Source organism: Dasypus novemcinctus, chromosome Y (genome assembly GCF_030445035.2).
Source record: "Dasypus novemcinctus isolate mDasNov1 chromosome Y, mDasNov1.1.hap2, whole genome shotgun sequence".
NCBI lineage: Eukaryota > Metazoa > Chordata > Mammalia > Cingulata > Dasypodidae > Dasypus > Dasypus novemcinctus.
This window is the reverse complement of record NC_092216.1, coordinates 47,455-70,815: the sequence shown is the minus strand read 5'-3', so window position 1 is coordinate 70,815 and position 23,361 is coordinate 47,455. Positions and strand designations below refer to the sequence as shown.

General features: G+C 58.7%; 1 protein-coding gene across 2 annotated transcripts in view; it reads left to right on the top strand.

The window, feature by feature from the left end:
* Positions 1–6,832: 6,832 nt before the first annotated feature.
* The window catches only part of LOC101438696 (serine/threonine-protein phosphatase 2A regulatory subunit B'' subunit beta), a 53,146-nt gene continuing 36,617 nt past the window's right edge, over positions 6,833–23,361 (top strand). Inside the window, exon 1 of one of the 2 annotated variants that reach the window (XM_058292205.2) lies at positions 6,833–7,229. In XM_058292205.2, the coding sequence (XP_058148188.2) occupies positions 6,897–7,229 (333 nt within the window). In that variant the 5' untranslated portion in view covers positions 6,833–6,896. Of the gene's footprint in view, positions 7,230–21,918; positions 22,200–23,361 lie in introns of those variants that run through there. The other variant, XM_071213441.1, reaches the window with a different exon arrangement.

The following is a 23,361-nucleotide window of genomic DNA, read 5'->3' as shown; positions in this document are numbered from 1 at the left end:
GTTAATTCAAAACCTACCAGGTACTCAGCCAAACATTTAACTAACAAAGAAAGTAGTTTTCTTTGATAAAAGCACCACTTGACTCCCCATCCTGTATAAAAGGAACTTGAAAATCTTGTTCGGGGCTCAGGTTTGAAATAGAAAGCTCCCGAGTCAATAAATCATTTTTCCTTCTCAAAATCATTCCTGAGTCCTGGCCTTTCTCTACGCAAATAATTGAACCTCGCTCAACTTCTACAACAGTTACGTTATACATCATTTTAATGTGCATTTCTCACTTTACATGTTGTGGGTTTTTTTGCTAAAGACTTATTACTTGCTGTTTATTTTCTATGCATTTTAGACTATGGAAATGATGTTAGACAAAAAGCACACGAGTGATTTTCTTATTTAAGTTCAAAATGGATCATAAAGCAGCAGAGACAATTTGCAACATCAGCAACACATTTGGCCCAGGAACTGCTAACAAACACAGAGGGCAGTGGCGGTTCAAGAAGTTTTGCAAAGGAGATGAAAGCCTTGATGATGAGGAGAGTAGTGGCCGGCCATCGGAAGTTGACAACGACCAATTGAGAGCAATCTTCGAAGCTGATGCTCTTGCAACCACACGAGATGTTGCCGAAGAACTCGACAGCAACCATTCTACAGGCATTCGGCATGAAAGGTGAAAAAGCTCGATAAGTGGGTGCTTCGTGAGCTGATCGAAAATCAAAAAACTGCCGTATTGAAGTGTCATCTTCTCTTATTCTATGCAACAATAACGTTTTGAAGTGTCATCTTCTCTTATTCTATGCAACAATTCTCTTGATCGGTTTGTGATGTGCGACGAAAAATGGGTTTTATATGACAACCGGCAAGAAGCAGCTCAGTGGTTGGACCGAGAAGAAGCTTCAAATCACTTTCCAAAGGCAAACTTGCACTAAAAAGCCGTCATGGTCCCTGTGTGGTGGTCTGCTGCCGGTCTGATGCACTACAGCTTTCTGAATCCTGGCGAAACCATTACGTCTGAGAAGTATGCTCAGCAAATCACGAGATGCACCAAAAACTGCAACACCTGCCGCTGGCAGGTCAACACAAAGGGCCCAATTGGTCAACACAAAGGGCCCAATTCTTCTCCACGACGACACCCGACCACACGCCGCACAACCAACGCTTCAAAAGTGAAACGGATTGGGCTACGAAGTTTAGCCTCACCTGACCTCTCGCCAACAGACTATCACTTCTTCAAGCATCACAACAACTTTTTGCAGGGAAAACGCTTCCACAACCGACAGGATGCAGAAAATGCTTTCCAAGTGTTCATCAAATCCCACAGCGCGGGTTTTCGTACGAAAGGAATCAACAAACTTATTTCCTATTGGCAAAAATGGGTAGCTTGTACTGGTTCCTATTTTGATTAATAAAGATGTGTTTGAGCCTAGTTACAACGATTTAAAATTCACGGTCCAAAACCGCAATCCCTTGTGCACCAACCTAACAGCTCCATTTCCTACCTTCCCATGGCACACAGACCATTTCCCAGTATCAGTAACCCTTAAGCACTCAGGATAAACAGGGCTGCTCCCACCCCGCTGTCCTCCTCACCGCTAGGGCAGCGGCTGCTTCCTGTGTCCTGTTTTCTAACACAGCCACATTGTCATGTGCAATTCCATATTGCACCGTGTAACTACCTCCTCCCTCCCCCACTCCCTTAGACTCGGTCTTTGAGATAATGAACTGAGTTTTATTTATTTATGCCGCTCGCTTGTAGTACATGCTCCTAAGACCCAGTACTAACAAGTTTAATTATGCTTCATTCGAGCCTGTAAACAAACTGCAAGAGAAAAGACCACGAGAGGCAGGCAAGCTGATAGCGAGAGGTTACGTCTCCCGACAAGCACAGCAGCTGCAAGCTGTGCCCAAGCCTTAAGAGGCAGAGGAAGGGCCTGGAGAGGCAGAGCCTTTACAGAAGCACCCAGGGCTCCACTGATCTCTGGGCCCTGAACGCAGTGAAAGTTGATGTTTAAACCAGTGATATGGAATCAAGAAAATGCACGAGCGTCTGAAAGTTTATCAAAAATAGGGAAAAGAACTCTCACAGCCAAACTCAGCGTGTAGATGTGATGCATTCCCCCCAGCGTGGGGCACGACACCCGGGGATGAGCCTCCCTGGCACCGAGGGATCACTACCACATACCAGCTGAAGAAGCAACTAGAAAATGACCTTGAATTAAAGATTCAATGCGGAACAGCAGAATATACCTGTCTACATATAATAACATGACTTCGGGAAGCGGTTTGACCTAATGTAAGGGGGAAATGGAAAGAAGAAATGAGATTATAAGGCTGTGAGTCTCTAAAAAAGAGTCTGGAGGTTGTCAGAAGGAATAACCCTATGTACAACTGAACAGAGTCTAAGAGACAGATAAGGTAGATACAACCCCAGGTATTGGTTCTTTTGAGGGATAAAGAGACCCACGGGTTCTATGGTCATGGCAGAAGGGGTTCACTGCCATGACAGATGGCCCTTCTTTGGAGCTGGTGTTTCTGCGTGATGGAAATGGACTCAGAGGGGATCTCTTTTCACAAGACTTGCATGCTACTTTATTGAAATTGTAGTTGGTGCTGAGTTTAAGATATATGTAGGGGATTTGAATCTCTGGACTGATAATATGACACCCAGGCCCAGAGCCTCAACAGACTTCAGCTCCTACACTTTGATTTATTGGACTTACCCCACTCAGCTAACATGGAGTTGAAGAATGTCAACCACCACAACATGGAGCCTAGAGTGTCTACAACTAGAAGCGGGAAGAGTGCATCCAGTACCCATGTGGAATCTAAGCCCTCACTTGACATAGGTGTGCAATGGACACAACCAATCCAATGTCCACAGAGAAAATGTGGAATGGGTGTGGGAACGGTAGCCATGGGGGCTGCTGGGTGTGGGGAACGGGAGGAAGAGATGAGATGTGGAGGCGTTTTCGGGACGTGGAGTTGTCCTGGATAGTGCTTCACAGACAATTACGGGACACTGTAGATCCCCCCAGGGCCCACTGGATGGAACGTGAGAGAGTCTGGGCTATGATGTGGACCATTGACTATGGGGTGCAGTGATGTTCAGAGATGAACTTACCAGGTGCAATGGATGTATCACGATGATGGGAGAGAGTGTTGCTGTGGGGGGAGTGGGGGGCGGGGGCGGTGGGGTTGAATGGGACCTCATATATTTTTTTTAATGTAATTAAAAAATAATAATAATAAATAAATATTTAAAAAAAAATAGGGAAAAGAACGACACCTTAGTTCTGTAAAGACTCTTGCCTCGTTTGATGACAGTGTAAGGGCAAATCTGAACACTCCCCAATTGTATTTAGCATTTGGGGTTTTTCAGCTCCCTTAGTGTGGTTAGTGTTGCTATAAATTAGTTTCCTTCTTCCTCTTTTGTTCGACATCCTTATTCTTTTAAAGCGTATCAAAATGAGTACGAACAATGTATTAACATTTCCAAGTCCACGTGGCATTTTACTAGCACTCTACTGCTTAGATAGGAAACTTGCAATGGATTTTTTTTGCTTTTTGATCTGGCTGCAGCAAAACCATAGAATGTAAGTAAGGACCATAAAACCTTTTATTGGCTGGAAAGGGCTTCAAAGGCCATTTGATCCATCTTTCTGCCTCTTGCAAATTTATCGCTACAAACTACTCTGCCCCTAATGGAGTGAAAAGCAGTTGTGCCAGGTCCTGGTTTTGAGTCTGGGAGGAAGGGGGCAGAGGGGTGACTGTGGCCATGATAAGGAAATGTTTCAGGGACGAGGAAGAGAATGCGTCTGCGGGACATCTCAGGGCTTTGGGTCACCTTTGTGGACTACACAAATAATGACATGGAAAAGAAGAAAGGCCACGGCTTTAACATTGTGCCAAAGAAAGTTTTATTGAGCAACAAATGAAAACAAATGTTGGAAAGAAAAATGTTTTAAAAGGAAAGGAAAATGTTTAAAAAAAAGCAAATAAAAACGAGGAAGGGCAAACTTAGAGCTTGATTTCATAAATAGTATCAAGATAAGCCAGTCTAAAAAAATTTTTTTTAATTTAAAAATTTAAAAAATATAAGCCAGTCAGAAAAGAACCTTAACACAGTACCTTACTGAACAACGGTTGGCTATTTTGAGAGAAAATCGTTAGAAATCAAACGTACGTTTGTGGCCAAGAGCCTCTGTTGTTGTTTTTTTTAATTTTTTATGCTATTTTGTTTTGTCTTTTGTCTTTATTCATTTTCTTAATATTACATTCAAAAAATATGAGGTCCCCCTATACCCCCCACCCCCCTCACCCTACTCCTCCCCCCATAACAACGACCTCCTCCATCATCATGAGACATTCATTGCACTTGGTGAATGCATCTCTGAGCACCGCTGCACCTCATGGTCAATGGTCCACACCATAGCCCACACTCTCCCACAGTCCACCCAGTGAAGAGCCTCTGTTTTAATGAGAGAAACAGATTAATGTGAGAAAAACTGAGCTTGGTTGGAGGTGACGGGGCCAGTATAAACGGGATCCCTCTTGGATCTGAAGCAGCACAGACAGGAACTGACCTGAGCCTGCAGGACCCTCTCAGGTGTGCTTTGGCGGCCACCTGAAAAAGGCCAGTTTGGATTCAGAGGGCGGGGCGGGGCCTGCGCCTGCGCACTTCCAACCAGCGCTGGGAGCCGCTGTGGGGCCGGTGCGGGCGCCCGGCTCGGAGACTGCGCAGGCGCTGTGGTCTCGGGAGGCACCTGCGCTCAGGTGGGCCAGGGGTGCAGCAGCCGCCCTCCACAGTCGATCCCAGCGCCCTCCCCTCCCGCCTCCACGTGGAAACAGGCAGGAGAACAACTCTCCCCCACCGGAAGCTGCCCCCACCTGCCCCCCCTCTTCTGGCCGGCCCACCCACGGCCTTCCCGGGGGACAGCTCCGGTGGCAGGAGCGAGGCACGTTCCCTCGGAATCCCTGGAAAGGCAGAGCTCGCCCCGGCCGCTCAGCAGGCACGAGGCCGTGAGCAGAACCCCACGGCCCTGTGGGGGTGCCCCCCCCCCCCCCCGCCCCGCGCCCACAGCGCCTCCCTTGTCCTGCAAGGGCCGCGTCCCTAGAGGCCTGTAGGCGCAGCCCTGTCTCTCCCGGGTTTATTTCTGGACCACAAGCACTGCCCACTGCCTTGCATGAACATCCCCCGGCACATAAAGCCAGCCCTGTGCAGGCGCTCAAAAAAAGCCTTTTCCTCCCGTAAACCACACGCGTGGATTGAACAGCGGCTGGGGGCTTACTCGACAGCCCAGAGTGAAAAGGTGATGTGTGCTTGGAGAGGATTCCTGCAGGGGCTCGACTCAAATAGAGATCGGTATTGATAAACCTCGGAAACCACAGCAGTGTACACGCAAACATTGGCAGCCCACTTAATAAAAATAACTGCACAGATTCCTGCCTAAGGCTCTCATTACTAAATATACATGGCTTTTTGCTCCAAACATAAAATGCAAACCTAGCTTTAAATCACTATCACACAAAATAAAACCAAGGCTTTTGAAAGAGTTATTTAGTGAGTAATAATTACAGCCTCAAAGTAGGAAGACCTAGCTTGTGAGACCCTTTCAAAGGGGAAAGGTCAGGGAAAACTTATTTTTTGTAAAATTATGCTAGTCCAGCAATACATAAGGAAAAGAAAATACATCACAAAATAAAAAAGATACTAAAAAGCAAGAGAGGATGCATTTGTGCAGTGAATGAGGCAGTGTCTACCGGAAACATAAATGTTGGTGGACTTTTACTCTGATTAGGAAACAGGGTTAAAATAATCAGATATTAGGAAATAAGCTGATATTAGGACAAAAGTGGTAAAAGTAACTAACTTAACCGCTCTTAAACTATAGTTGTTTATTGTTTTTTGGCAATTACAAAAACAGTTCATCCTTACAGTAAAACGAGTTTTTAAAAAAATCCCCAAAGGGCCCCCCTTTCCCAGAAGGGATTTTCCAGGGCACCCCCTTCCCCACCCCTGCACGTGTGATTTGGAGGCTGCCCAATTCCTGAGTCAACTGCTCAGAGAAATTCCCATAATCTTGTCTAACATATTAATTTAAACGTCAGCGCCCCCCCCCCATCATTTTAGGGGTCTCCGTTTTAGGGGTCTCCATAACGAATTCTTAGGCAGCCCGTTTCGTTCGCACGAAACGAGCTACAGATGCAAAGAGGCCTTGCCCAGCTAATTCTCCCCCGACCATCCGTGCACAACGTCCGTGCGGCAGCGCGACCGCGCGTGGCCGCCCCCGTCCTCGGCCCCGCGCGCGCTCGCCTCGATCCTCCGCCAGCCTCCCGGCGACTCCCAGCGAGCACGCACCGCGCATGCCCAACCGGCCAGCCTCCCGGCCGCTCCCGGCGGACAAGCACGACGCATGCTCAGTCGGCCAGCCTCTCGACCGCTCCGGGCGGGCACGCATCGCGCATGCTCAGCCGGCCAGCCTCCCGGCGGCTCCCGGGGAGCACGCACTGCGCATGCCCAGCCGACCAGCCTCCCGGCCGCTTCCGGCGGGCACGCACCGCGCATGCTCATGCCCCCGCGGCCCTAAGGCCTCGCCGCCGGGGACCCGAAGGGCGGCAAAGCCTCGGGGATCGCCCCAGCACCCCGGCCCCACCGACGCCCCCGGCCGAGGCCCTGGGACGCCGTGCGCGGCCTCCGGAGGCGGCGGCGTGCGTGTCGCCGCTATGACGCCACGGGCGTGGTGACGCGCAACGCCGGCGACCTCGTTCGGGGGCGCGGCCGGCGCGCCCGTTTTGAAGCGCCCGGAGCCGGCGCGGGCCTGGCGGGCCTGGCGGGCCGGTCCCGCCCCCTCGTCCGCCCGCGCCGCCGGAGCCCGGGAGCGGCCCGCGGGGAAGGCGCGGCCATGCCGCCCGGCAAGGTGCTGCAGCCGGTGCTGAAGATGAAGGTGGACGAGCTGTTCCTGTGCTGGCTCAGCGAGTCGAGCACGCAGGCCATGCTCCGCGACTGCCTGCGGGCGGTGCGCGCGGCCGGCGGCGCCGGCCTGGCCGGAGGGGACGCGGGGCGGCCCGGGCCCGCGGCGGCCGCGGCCCCCGCCCCCAGGCTCGCCGTGCTGCAGAAGCTGGCGGCGCCCGCCGCCCCGCTGAGCCCGGCGCCCGCGCTGCCCCTGGGGGCCGCGCCCAGCCCGAGGAGCGGGCAGCACGCCCGAGGAGCGCGGAGGTCCGCGGGGACCCGAGGAGTAAGTCACCCTTCCTTCTGCCGACACCGCCGCACGTCGCTCGCGCCGCTGGCCCCACGCGTGGCTCGGTGTGGACGAGGCCGGAGGGAGGCTGCCAGGCGTGGCCAGGTGCCACCAGGTAGTCTCTGCCCGCCCCCCGAGAGCCCTGAATACCGAAAAGCTTACCGTTCGTGGGCTCGGGCCCGAGGTGGTCGTAATTTTAGTTTGTTTAGAGTTTTCCAGGTTGATTCTTGTTCCTCGATCTTCAGCAGTTTCTTCTGGGCTTAACTGACAGTAGAGGTTTCTCCTTGACTTCTTTGGTGGTAAATCAGCAGCAGTTAGAGCTGGACAGCAGTGGTTTTGGAAAAACATAGACACGAAAGGTGCTGTCGTGTTACTCTACGCTGTGTCAGGTACAGTAATTTAAATGTTGCCTCCGGATGGTATAGAAGAGTGTATGTTCTGTGCACATTGTCTGAAGCCTGAAAGCTGAAGGCTGCTCTTCTGGCTTGTTTGTAATATGGAAACGTTGTCAGTTGATGTCTGCCCACGTCAACATTAAGCGTTCAGCGCGTCACCACGTGGTGTTTACATGGTCTCCAGCCAAAGTTTGCCTACTGCTGAGGGGCAAGGGAGACCTCTTCGGTTTTAATTTATTGGTGACTGCCTGACATGATCTAGAACATTTTCTAGAGAATGAGTCTCCCCGGAGAATGAGATCTGAAGGAGAATGCAAAGCTGCCAGCAGCTTTCTCCACATGTCTTAAGTTCTCCAGATGTGTGCAGAAAAAGACCTGCTGGGCCCACAGGAACTGAGGGCCTGTAACAGTTTGATATAGTTACGAATTCCAGTAATACATATTGGATTGTGTTTATAATCTGATCTGTTATTGGGCATGATTGAGTTTTGATTAGGGCTCGAATTGGGCCACATCCTTAGGGCATTGAGTCCTCACCCCTTGGTGGGTGGGGACTCACAGATAAAAGGCATGGCAGAGGACAGAGTTGAGAGTTTTCTGATGTTGGATTCTTAATGTTGGAGTTTAATTCTGAAGACATAAGCTGGAGCCCTGGGAAGTCAGCGTGCAGAAGAAAGAGAAGCCAGCCCCAGGAAGGAAGGAACCTTGATCCCCAAGAGAAGAGCAAACCTTAGGAACGTAGGAACCCAGGAAGCCTGAACTCTCGCAGACGTCGGCAGCCATCTTGCTCCAAATAGACTGTGGTGAGGGAAGGAACTTATGCTTTATGGCCTGGTATCTGTAAGCTTCTACCCCAAATATATACCCTTTATAAAAACCAACCAATTCCTGGTATTTTGCATCAGCACCCCTTTGACTGGCTAATACAGGGCCCCACCACCTGCCTCTTCACTCCTGGCCCAACGTACTTTGCTGCTCAAGTGCAGAACCTTAGCACCTTAGGAAGTCTTAGCGAAGTCCCTTATTTTATTGGTGAAAGGATACGTGAGGAGGACCAGGTCTCGGAAAGCTTACTCTAGGAATGGCTTTTCCCCCTCCCCCCCCCCGTGATATTCCTCCTAATGGGGATTAGTAATAATTTAGTGACCTGTCCACTCCATCGTTAAACAGCTCTCAGTGACAGGAAATCAGACTCCAGTTGAAGGTAAATTTTGACGGTGACTTCATATGCAGAGGGTTGCTCTGCGTTGCAAAGGCAAAGAATATGTATTATGCAAAGCAGGCAGTAACCCTCAAAAGAATAGAAATGAAGTTCCATCGGTGTTCCAAGTAGAGAGTGATCATTTCCAAGGGTGTACTTGGAGGGAAAATGGTGGAGGAAGTGAGCCATGGGCTGGGGCTTGGGGACTGCCTTGAATTGGAGTGGGAAGAAGGGAGGCCGTTCCAGGAAAGGAAAATGAGCAGAGGTAGAGATGGGGCTGCTAGCCCCTGTGACTAGAGCAGGCCAGTGGCCTGAGGTGCAGGGAGATGAGCCAGGGCCGGTGGTATGAGGGCTGGATTGAATTCCGGGCTGAGGACTCTCTTACCTGCTCTGTGGCTGATTATCGTCATCGGTGGCTCCTGAAGGGACCAGGAACCTGGCGGGAATAGTGTCTCAGCACGAGTTTAGGCTGCCGTGGACTAGTGTGGGAGGTACCCCGGTGCTTGATGTGATGACGCTTGAGCCACGTTAGTAGTGGAGGGAACAGCGTCAAGATGGAAGTGGGGAGAGCGGATGGGGCTCAAGTGATCAGGCCTCCGCCTACCATATGGGAGGACCCGAGTTCAATCCCTGGGGCCCCCTGGTGAAAAAGATGAAGAGAAAGCGTGCCTGCGCAGTGAGCCCGTGCCCGTGCGGTGAGCTGAGTGCCCGCGTGAGTGCCTGCACGGTGAGCCAGTGCCCGCGCAAGCGAGTCACGCAGCAAGATGGTGATGCGAGAAGAGAGAGACAAGGGGAGAGTCAAAGTGAAGCACAGCAGAGACCAGGAACTGAGGTGGAGCAGTTGACAAGGAACGTCTCTCCACAGCAGAGGTCCCCAGGATCGAATCCCAGTGAATCCCAGAAGAGAAAAATGAGAAGAAAAGACAAAAAGAGAAATAGATACAGAAGATCACACAGCGAATGGACACAGACAGCAAAAGCAACTGGGCAGGGGCAGGGAAATTAAATAAATACATCTTTTAAAAAATTAAAAAAGGTGGAAGTGGAGTTGTCGAGAAAGACAAAGGGCAGCCGTTGTCCTCGTCTCCCCCAGCCTAGCCCCTGGACCCGCATCATTGCTTAGGCTGCCCGAGCACAGCAGCCGTTTTGCTCCAAGCCCCTCCTGCTGCAGGGATTCACCCTGCTGTGTCCTCTGCCCGGCAGTCGTCCCTGGCCGTCCCCAGGCCCCGCTTCCCACCTCCTGGGCTCGTGTCCCACCGATGCCTTCCCTCCTCCATCCTGGCCATTCCTGGCCGTTCTCTGTCCCCGTCACTGCTTCATCTTTCTCGTCCCACCGGTCACATCTCACATGAAGTGCATTTTACATCTGTATTTTCTCGTTCCCTCTCTCCCCTACTGAAGTATAAGCTCCGTTAGCCGAGGTGTTCTGTCTGTGCATCCCCCGCTCTGCCCTGGTGCCCAGGACACAGTAAGGCTCAGCAGCGCCAGCCATTGGATGAAAGCACGCTCGGGGTTCATTCAGGCTTAATAATAAACAGCTCCTGCTCTAAGTGCACCTGTGCTGAGTCTGACAAACGTGTGAACCTGGTGAGGCACCGCCCCCGTCAGGGTGCAGAGCCCCCCCAGGTTTCCTGCATGCCCTTTGCCCTTGTCCCTGTGGAATCACCAGTCTGCTCTCTGTCACCATGGGTGACATTCGTTTTCTGGAATTTCACAGAACTGGGGCCCCATGGCTTCTTCCGTTCATGTTGGAGATGTGGCCCCGTGGCCACATGCATCAGGAGGTGACCCCAGCTTGCTGCTGTGTGGGTGTCGGCGTACGGGCTTACTGTATCTTGCTTTCCATCCAAGTGCCAGGCGGCCTTCACGCTGCTGCCATCTCTGTATCCCAGATAAAGCTGCTGTGCCCGTTTGTGATAGGGCCTGTGCGGACATGTTTTGTCTCTCTAGGACTGGAATGTTTATCAGCACCAATGAGAATCTTGGTGCAAGTAAGAGGTGAAATTCTTGAAGTGTTTGATAACCATTCAAAGATGAGCGCTCCCTTGTCTTTCTCGACACCTGCAGTGGTGAAGTTTCTCATGAGTGTGTGGAGAGGTCATGAGTCCAAGCAAGCCTCCCCTACCAGGGACGGTAGTCACGAAGAAATGCTCTCTCTGCAGCCTGCACCTGCCCTTGAGCTCTGCCACTTCATAGCTGACCTGGATGTGCTGGCCACAGGACACACCTGCCCGGCAGGACATACCTGTCTGAGGCGATGCACCTGCCCAAGGGGACACACCTGCCCAAGGGAACACACCTGCCCACCAAGACACACCTGCCTAAGGGGACACACCTGACCAATGGGACACACCTGCCCAAGGGGACACACCTGACCAGCAGGACACACCTACCCAAGGGGACACACCTGACCAGTAGGATGTCCCCGTCTGGAGCGGCCCCCTCCCCTCCACCTACCTGCCATGCCCTGGGCTCTGCCCTCAGGCACTAGGAGCACCATCCCCCAGCAGCCCCCAGGTGAGCTGCAGGGCCGGCTGCACGCCCGGTGGCCAGGCCCCTCTCCCACAGCTGGGTTGGTGGGCCTGGCAGCCCACGGGCTCCCCTCTGCTGGGGCTGTCGTCCAGGGGCATGCTGGAAGAGGCTTACCCAGAGAAGCCGGTCTGGAGCCCCCCACCCCATCTGCTGTCCACTGATCTGGGAGCCCTGGTTTAGGGGCTCGGAGCCCGCCCACTTCACCTGTCCTGAGAGCTGGCCGTCAGTGTAGCTAGTTGCCTTTATTGGAAAGAAAAGTAAACATGTCGTGTCTTGATGACCCGAAGTGGTTTTGTGACTTGGATCCTGGCCCCCCGTTTCAGAGATGGCCCTGTGTCCCTGAGAAAGGCACCCCGAGCTGTAAAGTGGGCAAGGGGCTTATGTACATTTTTAAAGATGTGCTCGTACCTCATGGGCACAGGAAGGACTTCCAGTGACAAGTTTTCTAAAAGGGAAGGTGGGAGAAGAGCCTTTCCACTCTTTGCACCAGGGAAAGTTACTGTTCGATTTGTACTACCTTTCAGAGGCGAGGTTGGGGAGTGCAGGGTGGGCTCCCAACAGCACGTGGCCCAGACCACACTCCACCCGCCCTCCCCACAGCCCCCAGTGGGCTTCCAGGAGCCAGGCGAGGCTGCCCACCCCAGACCGGCCCCTCCATCTGCTTCTTGCACCTCCCAGGTGGCTTCCGTCCACCCAGGAGCCTGTCTGTCGGGGTGAGAAGAGGCATCTGAGCGGCGTCTCGAGAGGGGGCTTCTCTGTCTGTCTGTCCATGGAGCCTGTCTGTCTGGGTGAGGGAGGCGTCTGAGCAGGGTCTCGAGAAAGGGATTCTGTCCGTCTGTCCATGGAGCCCGTCTGTCTGGGTGAGGGAGGCGTCTGAGTGGGGTCTTGAGAGGGGGCTTCTGTCCGTCTGTCCAGGGAGCCCTTCTGGATGAGAGGAGACATCTGAGAGGGGGCTTCTGTCTGTCTGTCCAGGGAGCCTGATTTTCTGGGTGAGAGGAGGCGTCTGGGCAGGGTCTCATGAAGGGTCTTCTGTCTGTCTGTCCGTGGAACCCGTCTGTCTGGGTGAAGGAGGCGTCTGAACCCGGTCTTGAGAAGGGGCTGTGTCCATCTGTCCTTGGAGCCTGTCTGTCTGGGTGAGAGGAGCCGTCTGAGTGGGGCCTTGGAAGGAAGGTGCCATCTGTTCTCTCTCATCCAGGCTGAAGAAATTACGCCACAAAGACCGAGGTTGGGGTGTGTTCCCAGAGAGCACGCTGGGGTCAGCAGCGCCCCAGGTCTGTCAGCCTGCGGGAGGGCCCCCCGAGCAGGGCTGGGGTCAGCAGCGGCCCAGGTCCCGTCAGCCTGCGGGAGGGCCCCCCGGGCAGGGCAGGTGTCAGCAGCACCCCAGGTCCTGTCAGCCTGTGGGAGGGTCCCCTGAGCAGGGCTGGGGTCAGCAGCGCCCCAGGTCCTGTCCGCCTGCAGGAGGGCCCCCCGGGCAGGGCTGTCTACTTGAGAGAAACCGGCAGAGTTGCCTCCCCTTGGCCCCGCCGCCGAGCCCTGCTGAGGTGGCAGTGTTGTCCTTAACAGTTGGCACACTGTGTGTGTTTTGTTTTTTGTCAATAACTCAAGCTTCGTTGCGGGAAGGACTCGGTATGGATCGTGCTGTGAGGTTTAACACTGAAGGACCCATCTTGGAAGCAGTCTGAGATGCTGCAGGGGCCCACCCGGCGTGTGCGTTGGTAACCCCTGCACATCCACAGTCCACCTGTGACCTGGCCCGTGGCGCTCACACCGACTGCAGGCTGGAGGGGGGAAACAGCTGGCCTCCCCAGGCCCAGGGCTCCACGCTCCCAGAACTGAACTGGCGTTTCAGCTCGTCCCAGGGGCTGCAGCTCCAGGGCCCCAAGGGCCGGGCAGCAGGAGCCAGTGTGTCCAGAACGCAAGGCCGGTGAGCGGCGCGGGCCGCAGGGCCCCCACGGCCAGGACTGCTGTGGGACCCGCCGCGGGACCCGACTCACCCTCCCAGACCCCAGGTTGTTGCCCTTGCCCCGAGAGGATGGGGAAGTGCAGGCGAGGGTCCCCTGTGCATGTGCAGCCGGCGTCCTGCCTTCTCCCCACGTGCGTCTGTCTGTGCTCTAGGATGTGCGTCCCTGAACCGGCCCTTCTCGGCTCGGTGGCATCACATGGGCGTTTGCTCGGCAGTAGCTGTCGTGGGACTGAAATACTGGCTTCGGCAAGAGGAAATAAAAGTGCATAAGGCTTGCAGACTTCAGCACCTTCTGAGATGCCAGTGTTCCTTCTTTTTTTTTTTTTTATTGATTTTGTAAAACTATTACATTAAAAAAATATGAGGTCCCATTCGGCCCACCACCCCCACCGCACCCCTACCCCCCCAGTGTTCCTTCTTAAACTGACCTCCTGTCTTAAGTAACCTAGTCCAGTTTTGAGGATCTCTGTACCTTCAAAGACTGAGATAAAAATTCAGTGTGTGTCACACTAAGAAGAGCTCTTGAGGACAGATGTTCTTATGGAAGTGGAATTAAGCCAGCACCAGTGCTTCCCATCTGGGCTAGGGGTGGGGAGGTTTTATCGTTTTATCCCCAGTGTATACCTGGCTGTGTAACACACCCTTTTCATTTGTTGGGGGGGGGGGGATGATGGGAGCTGTTGGCAGCCAGTGGGGAGAGCCCAGAGGTACGGGACGGATATCTTGCACCGCCCTGCCAGGGCGCCTCTACCAGGGGTGCAGGGTGTCCCGCACGGCCCCACGGCCCCGCAGGGTGCCTCTACCAGGGGTACAGGGTGTCCCACACAGCCTAGCAGGGCGACTCTACCAGGGGTGCAGGGCGTCCCACACAGCCCAGCAGGGCTACTCTACCAGGGGTGTGGGGCGTCCCGCACGGCCCCGCAGGACACCTCTACCAGGGGTGCAGGGCGTCCTGCACGGCCCTGCAGGGCACCTCTACCAGGGGTGCAGGGCGTCCCACACAGCCCAGCAGGGCTACTCTACCAGGGGTGTGGGGCGTCCCGCACGGCCCCACAGGGCACCTCTACCAGGGGTGCAGGGCGTCCCGCATGGCCCTGCAGGGCGCCTCTACCAGGGGTGCAGGGCGTCCCGCACGGCCCTGCAGGGTGCCTCTACCAGGGGTGCGGGGCGTCCCGCACGGCCCCACGGCCCCACAGGGCACCTCTACCAGGGGTGCAGGGCATCCCGCACGGCCCCACAGGGCACCTCTACCAGGGGTGCAGGGCGTCCCACACAGCCCAGCAGGGTGACTCTACCAGGGGTGTGGGGCGTCCCGCACGGCCCCACAGGGCGCCTCTACCAGGGGTGCGGGGCATCCTGCACGGCCCCACGGCCCCACAGGGCACCTCTACCAGGGGTGCAGGGCGTCCCGCACAGCCCCACGGCCCCACAGGGCACCTCTACCAGGGGTGCAGGGCGTCCCACACAGCCCAGCAGGGCTACTCTACCAGGGGTGTGGGGCGTCCCGCACGGCCCCACAGGGCGCCTCTACCAGGGGTGCGGGGCATCCCGCACGGCCCCACGGCCCCACAGGGCACCTCTACCAGGGGTGCAGGGCGTCCCGCACAGCCCCACGGCCCCACAGGGCACCTCTACCAGGGGTGCAGGGCGTCCCACACAGCCCAGCAGGGCTACTCTACCAGGGGTGTGGGGCGTCCCGCACGGCCCCACAGGGCGCCTCTACCAGGGGTGCGGGGCATCCCGCACGGCCCCACGGCCCCACAGGGCACCTCTACCAGGGGTGCAGGGCGTCCCGCACAGCCCCACGGCCCCACAGGGCACCTCTACCAGGGGTGCAGGGCGTCCCACACAGCCCAGCAGGGCTACTCTACCAGGGGTGTGGGGCGTCCCGCACGGCCCCACGGCCCCACAGGGCGCCTCTACCAGGGGTGCAGGGCGTCCCACACAGCCCAGCAGGGCTACTCTACCAGGGGTGTGGGGCGTCCCGCACGGCCCCACGGCCCCACAGGGCACCTCTACCAGGGGTGCAGGGCGTCCCGCACGGCCCTGCAGGGCGCCTCTACCAGGGGTGTGGGGCGTCCCGCACGGCCCCACGGCCCCACAGGGCACCTCTACCAGGGGTGCAGGGCGTCCCACACAGCCCAGCAGGGCTACTCTACCAGGGGTGTGGGGCGTCCCGCACGGCCCCACGGCCCCACAGGGCGCCTCTACCAGGGGTGCAGGGCGTCCCACACAGCCCAGCAGGGCTACTCTACCAGGGGTGTGGGGCGTCCCGCACGGCCCCACGGCCCCACAGGGCACCTCTACCAGGGGTGCAGGGCGTCCCGCACGGCCCTGCAGGGTGCCTCTACCAGGGGTGCAGGGCGTCCCACACAGCCCAGCAGGGTGACTCTACCAGGGGTGCGGGGCATCCCACACGGCCCCACGACCCGGCAGGGCGCCTCTCCCAGGGGTGTGGGGTGTCCCGCACGGCCCGGCAGGGCATCTCTGCCCAGGGGGCCGTTCAAGGAGGGTAAGCCCATGCTACACGCGTCTGCCCCGGGGCTTCCATGTGGACCCTGTGTTCACAGCTGGCCTGCCCTGTGGACTTGCACGTGGGCTCCGTGTTCACACCTGGACCTGCCTAGTGCGCGTCCACGTGGACTCTGTGTCCAGAACTGGGCCTTCCCCGTGACTTCACACGTGGACCCTGTCTTCATACCTGGACCTGCCCCGTGGGCTTCCACGTGGACCCTGTGTCCAGAGCTGGACCTTCCCTGTGGCCTTGCACGTGGCCCCTGTGTCCAGAGGTGGCCTGCCCCGGGGGCTTCATGTGGCCCCTGTGATCACAGCTGGCCTGCCCCGGGGGCTCCACGTGGGCCCTGTGATCACAGCTGGCCTGCCCCGGGGGCTCCACGTGGGCCCTGGACAGCTCCTGGGCACTGTACCCTAACCTTCTTCGCGTCCCAGTGTGGGGTCTGATGGGATCTGAAAAACAGTGTTAAGAGCCTCGATGTTGGGAGCCCAGGTTTGGGGTCATTTTCCTATTTCTTGGATTTCCTGTCTTACTAAGTGTGCTTTTAGGTTTAGATGATTAGAGAAGCGTTTCCTCACAGGTAAGTATTTTCCCGCCAAGCCTTTTAGATTTATGGTATTCCAGAAGAACATTTCTTTCTCCACAGAGCAGTTTTTATTCTGAAGCACCTCTGTTTGAGCAAATTCATACTGAATTAGAGGAGGATGAGCAATGAGATTTTTTGAATGTTCTGAGTGGCAGTCTCCTGGGCACATTGAGCCGCGGACGCCTTGGGCCCTCGTGTGCCCTCCGTCCCGTGTCTTGGGGGAGGTGAGGGGCGCTGGCCTGAGGGCAGTTCAGAGGCTGCGCTGCCTCACCCAGGCCTCGCCCCGCCGCCGTGAGGGTTCCTTGGCCTGCGTGGCTCTTCTTTGCGGTCCGCCATCCTCTGCTCTGAGCTCTCCAGGGGGCTGTGCCTTCGTGGCTTCTCTGCCGCCTGCAGGCACTTGGTGAAAGGAGAGAGGAGCCCACCTCCAGAGGAGGCAGGCAGGCTGGGAGCACGTGGCAGAGGCGAGGGGTGTGCAGGGGTGGGGCTCCTGGACGGACCCTGCCTGTTGGTGGGTGGCTGCCCGAGCCACCAGCACCTGGCTCCAGGACCACGCAGGGGGAGCCAAGACGGGACTGGGGGGCCTGAGGAGGGGCTGGAGGGAGCCGGGGAGGGGCAAGACTGCTGGGGAGGCCGAGACAGGGCTGTGGGGAGCCAGGGAGGGGGCTGAGGAGGAGCTGAGGGGAGCCAGATAGGCTGAGACATGGCTGGGGAGGCCGAGGAGGGGCTGGGGTGAGCCTGGGGGGCTGAGGAGCTGGTGGGAGCTTGGGGGGCTGAAGAGGAGGTGGGGGGAGCCGGGGGGAGTGGGAGGGACTGAGGAGGAGCTGGGGGCAGCTGGGGGAAACTGGGGAGGGGCCTGGGAGGGGCTGAGGAAGAGCTGGGGGGAGCTGGGGGGGGCTAGGAGGAGCTGGGGACAGCTGGGGGGATGGGGGGGGAGCCAGAGTAGGCTGCAGGGTTCCTAGGCAGGGCTGGGGGGGGTGGGCCGAGGAGGGGCTTGAAGGGGTTAAGGAGGGGCTGGGGAAGCCAGGCGGGACTGGAGGGGGCTGAGGTGGGGCTGGGGGTCCTCAGGCAGGGCAGAGGGTGAGCCGAGGTGGAGCTGGGGTCCTGTGGGGGGCAGAGGCCCTCCCTGACCAGGCCAGCTGTCAAGGACCCCAGAACACATGCTGGTGCAAGCATGGTCCTTAATTAAAGGTGAAGGCCTTGCGGCTTACCAGGGCTCTCCTGCCATCCCACGCCTGCTGCTGCTGCTGCTGCTGCTGCTGCTGCGGGCTGCCTCCTGGGAGCCTGCTGAGCCTGCGCCCTCAGGCACGGCTCTTGGGCCTGCCCTGTGGGCACCCCCCTGTGCCCCGCCCCCCCCGTGGGCCCCCGCCCTGTGGCCTGGCAGGCAGGGCCCAGTTGGGGCCATCCCTGCACCTGGAGACGTGGCTGCTGCTCAGGCGCCTCGGCTTGAGGCCGCCCCTGCCGCTGTGCCTGAGTCCAGCACTCGTGGTAGTGCTGACCGAGGGCCGTTGGGAGCATGCAGGCAGCCTCGGGACTGCTCTGAAGGAACTGGGTTGCCCCCGGAGCAGCCCGTGTGGTCAGCAGCTCCCACTTCCTTCCGGGACACACGTCCACGGCAGCCGTGTCAGGAGGACTGACGTAAGCACAGCAGCACACAGTGGTCTGAGCATTCCACGACGCCCACCGGTTGTGAACGCGTTCCCGTTGCTGAGCAGAATTCCGTGGCTCAGCCCGCGGCTTGTCTGCCTCGGGAGACCATGGCTGCGGGGGCCGCGTGCAGGCTGGGGTCTCCTGCCTCACAGTGTGGGTCTCCACAAGGACCTCCACACGCGTCCCCGCACGCATCTCCCCGGGCAGGTCCTTGGTGGTCGAGCGTTGGCCTCTCTCTCGGGTGGACACCTCAGCTGGAACTCCTGGATTGACAGTGAGCGTGTGTTTAACGTTTCCAGAGTGGCTGTTCCCTCGTCGTCCCGTTGAGACCCACAAACGCGGGCTGACGGTTCGGTCGTCTGCATCCTTGGCCACAGCCATTCTGGTGGTGCGACGCGGTGCTGGACCGGGGCTGTTTGACGTCGAGCATCTCCGTGGGTTTTTGCTGCATTTTGTTTTTTGTGTGTTTTTTGTTCTTGGTAAAGTTCAGTTCAGATCTTTTACCCCTGCTTTTCGTTGGGTTTCTGGTCTTGTTCCTGAGTGAGTTCTTTATGCACACAGGATACAACTCCTTTACCGGACTTGTGATTGGCAAGATTTCTTACCACAGCTTCTTCTACTCGCTGCTGTCTTTTGAAGCACAAGCTTTTTAAAATTTGACAAGGACCAGTTTATCCCTTTTTATTGTACATCTGCACAAGTACTATCCATAATCTAAAAACCTTAGCCAGTCCCAAGAAGAAAAGAAGCTTCTCCTGGGTCCGTAGGTTCAGCTCCTGCCTTAGCCCGTGGTCAGTTTCACGTTCGTTTTCTGTGTGGTCTGAGGTCAGCTTCTAGGTTTGGCATTTGGACGCCCAGTTGTTTCCACACCGTTTTACGCAAAGGCCGTTCGTTCCCTGTTGAGTTGTCTCAGTGCCTTGTCTGAATCAGCTGGAGCTCGGCGCTCTTGTGCACGGCACCACCGCTGTGACGGGTGGAAATCAGTCCTCCATCCCTTTCTTCAAGCCTGGTAGGCTTGGCCACGCCTTTGGCCTTCCCGTGGACGGTTTGGACTCCTCCGTTCTGACGTGAAGAGCCTGTTGAGGTTTTAGAGCGTCCTGGGGAGACTTGCCTCCACCATAGCACAGGCTCCAATTCCCCTTCTCAGGTGGGAAAGCTTATGGTGTGGAGGCTGAGGGGCGGGTGAGGCTGGAGGGGGAGCGGGGCCAGCGGCCCCCCGGATCAGCATCCAGTCCTGCTTGTTCCTGTGGCCTCCGCCTCCCCACAGTCTCTCCCAGGGCTCATGGCTCCCTGCACGCTCGCCTCCTGTGCTCGCTCCCTGCTCTCCCCACACACTCCCTGCTCTCCCCACACACTCCCTGCTCTCGCCCCGCTCTCTCCACACTGTCTCCCTGCACTCTCCCCATTCCCTCCCTGCTCTCCCTGTGCTCTCCCCACTCTCTCCCTGCTCTCTCCCCGATCTCCCTGCTCCCTCCGTGCTCTCCCCACACACTCCTTGCACACTCCTTGCACACCCCCTGCTCTCTCCCTGCACTCTGTGCTCTCCCCACTGTCTCCCCTTTCTTTTTTAAAAAAGATTTATTTATTTATTTATTTATTTATTTATTTATTTATTTATTTCTCTCCCCTCCCCCCCACCCCCGTTGTCTGTTCTCTGTGTCTGTTTGCTGCATCTTTGTCGTCTTTGTTGGCTTCTGTTGTCAGCCGCACGGGAATCTGTGTTTCTTTTTGTTGCGTCATCCAGGCTGCACTTTCTTTCACGCTGGGCGGCTCTCCTTATGGAGCGCACTCCTTGCGCATGGGGCTCCCCTACGCGGGGGACACCCCTTCGTGGCAGGGCACTCCTTGCGTGCATCGGCACTGCACATGGGCCAGCTGCACACGGGTCAAGGAGGCCCGGGGTTTGAACCGTGGACCTCCCATGTGGTAGACGGACGCCCTAACCACTGGGCCAAGTCCGCCACCTGTTTCCCCCTGGCCCCTCTGCTCTCTCCCTGCTCTCCCCCTGTGCTCTCCCTGCACACTCCTTGCACACTCCCTGCTCTCCCCCGCACACTACTCGCTCTCTCCTCGCTCTCCCCACTTGCTCCCTGCTCTCCCCCTACACACTACCTGCACTCTCTGTGCTCTCCCCACTCTCCCCGTTCTCCCCTGCCCTCCCTGCTCTCCCTGCACACTCCCTGTTCTCTTCTGCTCTCCCCCTGCTCTCTCCGTGCTCTCCCCACTCTCTCTCCCCCTTCTCTCCCTGCTGTCTCTATGCTCTCTCCCCACTCTCTCCCTGTGCCTCCTTGCACACTCGCTGCTCTCCCCCTGCACACTCCCTGCTCTCTTCCCGCTCTCCCCTGCTCTCCCTGCCTTCTGCATTCTCCCGTTCTCCCCGTGTGCTCCCTGCATGCTGGAACGGTCCCTGCACCACGCGCCTCACAGAAAACCCCACGTGGCGGCCGCCTCGCTTCCTGTAAGGGAGGTTTTCCTCCCAGCTCCGTCCCAGGCACCCATCTTTGCACGGTATTTATTTCAGGTGTCAGGGCAGGGGTCCAGCCCAGGGCCTTGCCCGTGGGAAGCCTGTGCTCCAGCGCTGAGCCACAGGGGCTTCACGTGCACACACACACACACATCACACGTTCCCGCCTCTGAGCTCCCGTTCCTCACGGCAGGAGGAGCACGGTGCCAACAGCTTCGCGCTCAATCCAGCCTGTCTCCATCGCCCGGTGCCTCCTTGTCTTAAACGTCACCCCAAACGTAAAGCGGCACGACAGCTGCGGTTCTGAGTGTCTTCCCAGCTCTTGAAGAGAACCTTTGAGCTGCACTAGCTGCTCAGCGTGTGCTCCGCTGGTGGGGGGTGCTGGGCGCGCGAGGACGACCGCGCTGTGGCCTCGGGGAGCCGCTGCTGGACGCCAAGCCGGCGGCCTTCCTGGACATGGTCGGCGCGGCCCTCGGAGTGCGCCGGCCCAGGGGCCGCGGGCTGGCACCCCAGCTCTCCTTCTCGGCCGACCTGGCTTCTTTTGAGGAAGCGTTTGTTCTCCCTTCCAGGTGTTTAAGCCGCGCAGCTCCACTGGGTGGTCTCCGCCTCCCTCTTTGTGGTGGGGGGCTGTCGGAGGGCCCACGCCGTGGGGATTGCTGCGCGGAGCTCACCAGGTGACACCGGCACAGGGCCGGGCCCCGGGCGTGGCCAGTGCTCCCTTCGGCAGGAAGAGCAGGTTCCAGACCCAAGTGGCCCTCTGCCAGCTGCCCCTGGGGCCCCTCCTGGGGCTGGGGCTGGTCCCTGGGGCCGGGGCAGCGCCTGGGGCTGTTCTGTGGGGCCAGGGCTGCTGCATGGGGCTGGGGTTGCTCCATGGGGCCCAGGCTGCTCCTGGGGCTGCTCCTGGAGCTGGAGCTACTCCTGGGGCTGCTCCCGAGGTTCTCATGGGGCTACTCCATGGAACCTGGGCTGCTCCATGGGGCCCAGGCTGCTGCATGGAGTCGAGGCTGCTCCTGGGGCTGCTCCATGAGGCTGGGGCTGCTCCTGGGGCTGCTCCATGGGGCCTGGGCTGCTCCATGGGTCCCAGGCTGCTCCGTGGAGTCGAGGCTACTCCTGGGGCTGCTCCATGGGGCCGGGGCTGCTCCATGGACCTGGGCTGCTCCATGGGACCCGGGCTGCTCCATGGGACCCGGGCTGCTCCATGGAGTTGAGGCTGCTCCTGGGGCTGCTCCATGGAGTCAAGGCTGCTCCTGGGACTGCTCCATGAGGCTGGGGCTGCTCCATGGGGCCTGAGCTGCTCCGTGGGGCCGGGGCTGCTCCCGGTGCCGGGGCCGCCCTGCAGGGCTGGTTGTGGGCCCCTCCCCACCCTCCCTGGCAGCCTGTGGAATGCGCGCCGCCCCGGCCCCGCAGCCTGTGCAGCCTGTGGAATGCGCCCCAGTGCCCGCCAGCTGGCTGCCGCCCGCCCAGGCCCCTCCCGCCGGCAGCTGCCGCCCGCCCGCTCCGCCGGCCCCAGCCCGCCCATGAGAGCCGCCAGCATGAGGCTCCGGGAGCTCTCCCTGCGGCAGGACCCCGACCTGCGGAAGGAGCTGGCCCTGCTGGCCCGGGGCTGCGACTTCGTGCTACCCTCGCGGTTCAAGAAGAGGCTGAAGGCCTTCCGGCAGGTGCAGGTGCGTAGCGGGCCTGGGGGCCGGGGCCCTAGTGCCGGACGGGACGGCCTGCCGTTGTGACCTCGCGCTGCCCACCTGCGGGCGCCAGGAGCCCGGGCCGGGCCGGGCACGGCGTGTACCCGGGGGCTTCGCGCTGCCCCCAGCCATCTTCCCTCGTGGGACGCCGGGGAAGGGCTAGCGCGTCCTCAGCAGAGCGGCCAGCACTTGCTTCCCGCTGGCTTCAGCTGCGCGTCTCTGTGCAGGCGGAGTGGGGCGAGGAGTCGTGCGGGTCTCTCTCGGAGGTTGTCTGCTGAGGCTGCAGGGTCCGCTGGTGAGGAGTGCGGGGAAGGGGCCGCCAGCCCTGCTTGAGGCTTTCCCGAGAGGGCGCTCAGCCACAGCCGCCTTCCAGGGGCTTCCCGCTCGGGCCTCGGGGCCCTGCCTCCGGGTATACCCCGCGCAGGTGCTCCAGCACTGAGCCTGGGTGCTGCCTGGCTGGGCCAGCCGAGAAAGCAGCTCCAGGGGACCCGAGCAAGCTCAGGCCTCCCCACGTCCTCCAGCTGGCCTGCTCGTCGCAGCCCATCTTGTCCTTAACTCGCCCTTTGCAGCTTAGGCTGTGGGATCAGAAGGACGCGGGGAGGAAAGGGCGGCTGCACGGCTGGCAGGGCAGGGAGGGCCGGTCAGGGGTGGACTGGACAGGGCAGGGCAGGGGTGGACTGAGCAGAGCCGGGCAGGGCAGGGAGGGCCGGGCAGGGGTGGACTGGACAGGGCAGGGCAGGGGTGGACTGGGCAGAGCCGGGCAGGGCAGGGAGGGCCGGGCAGGGGTGGACTGGGCAGAGCCGGGCAGGGCAGGGAGGGCCGGGCAGGGGTGGACTGGGCAGAGCTGGGCAGGGCAGGGAGGGCTGGGCAAGGGTGGACTAGCCAGGGGTGGACTGGCCAGAACCAGGCCGGGCAGGGGTGGACTGCCCAGAGCCGGGCTGGGCAGGGAGGGCCGGGCAGGGGTGGACTGCCCAGAGCCGGGCAGGGCAGGGAGGGCCGGGCAGGGGCAGACTGGCCAGGACCGGGCAGGGCAGGGAGGGCCGGACAGGGGTGGACTCCGCAGAGCTGGGCAGGGCAGGGAGAGCTGGGCAGGGCAGGGAGGGCCAGGCAGAGGTGGATGGGGCAGAGCAAGGCAGGGCTGCAGAGG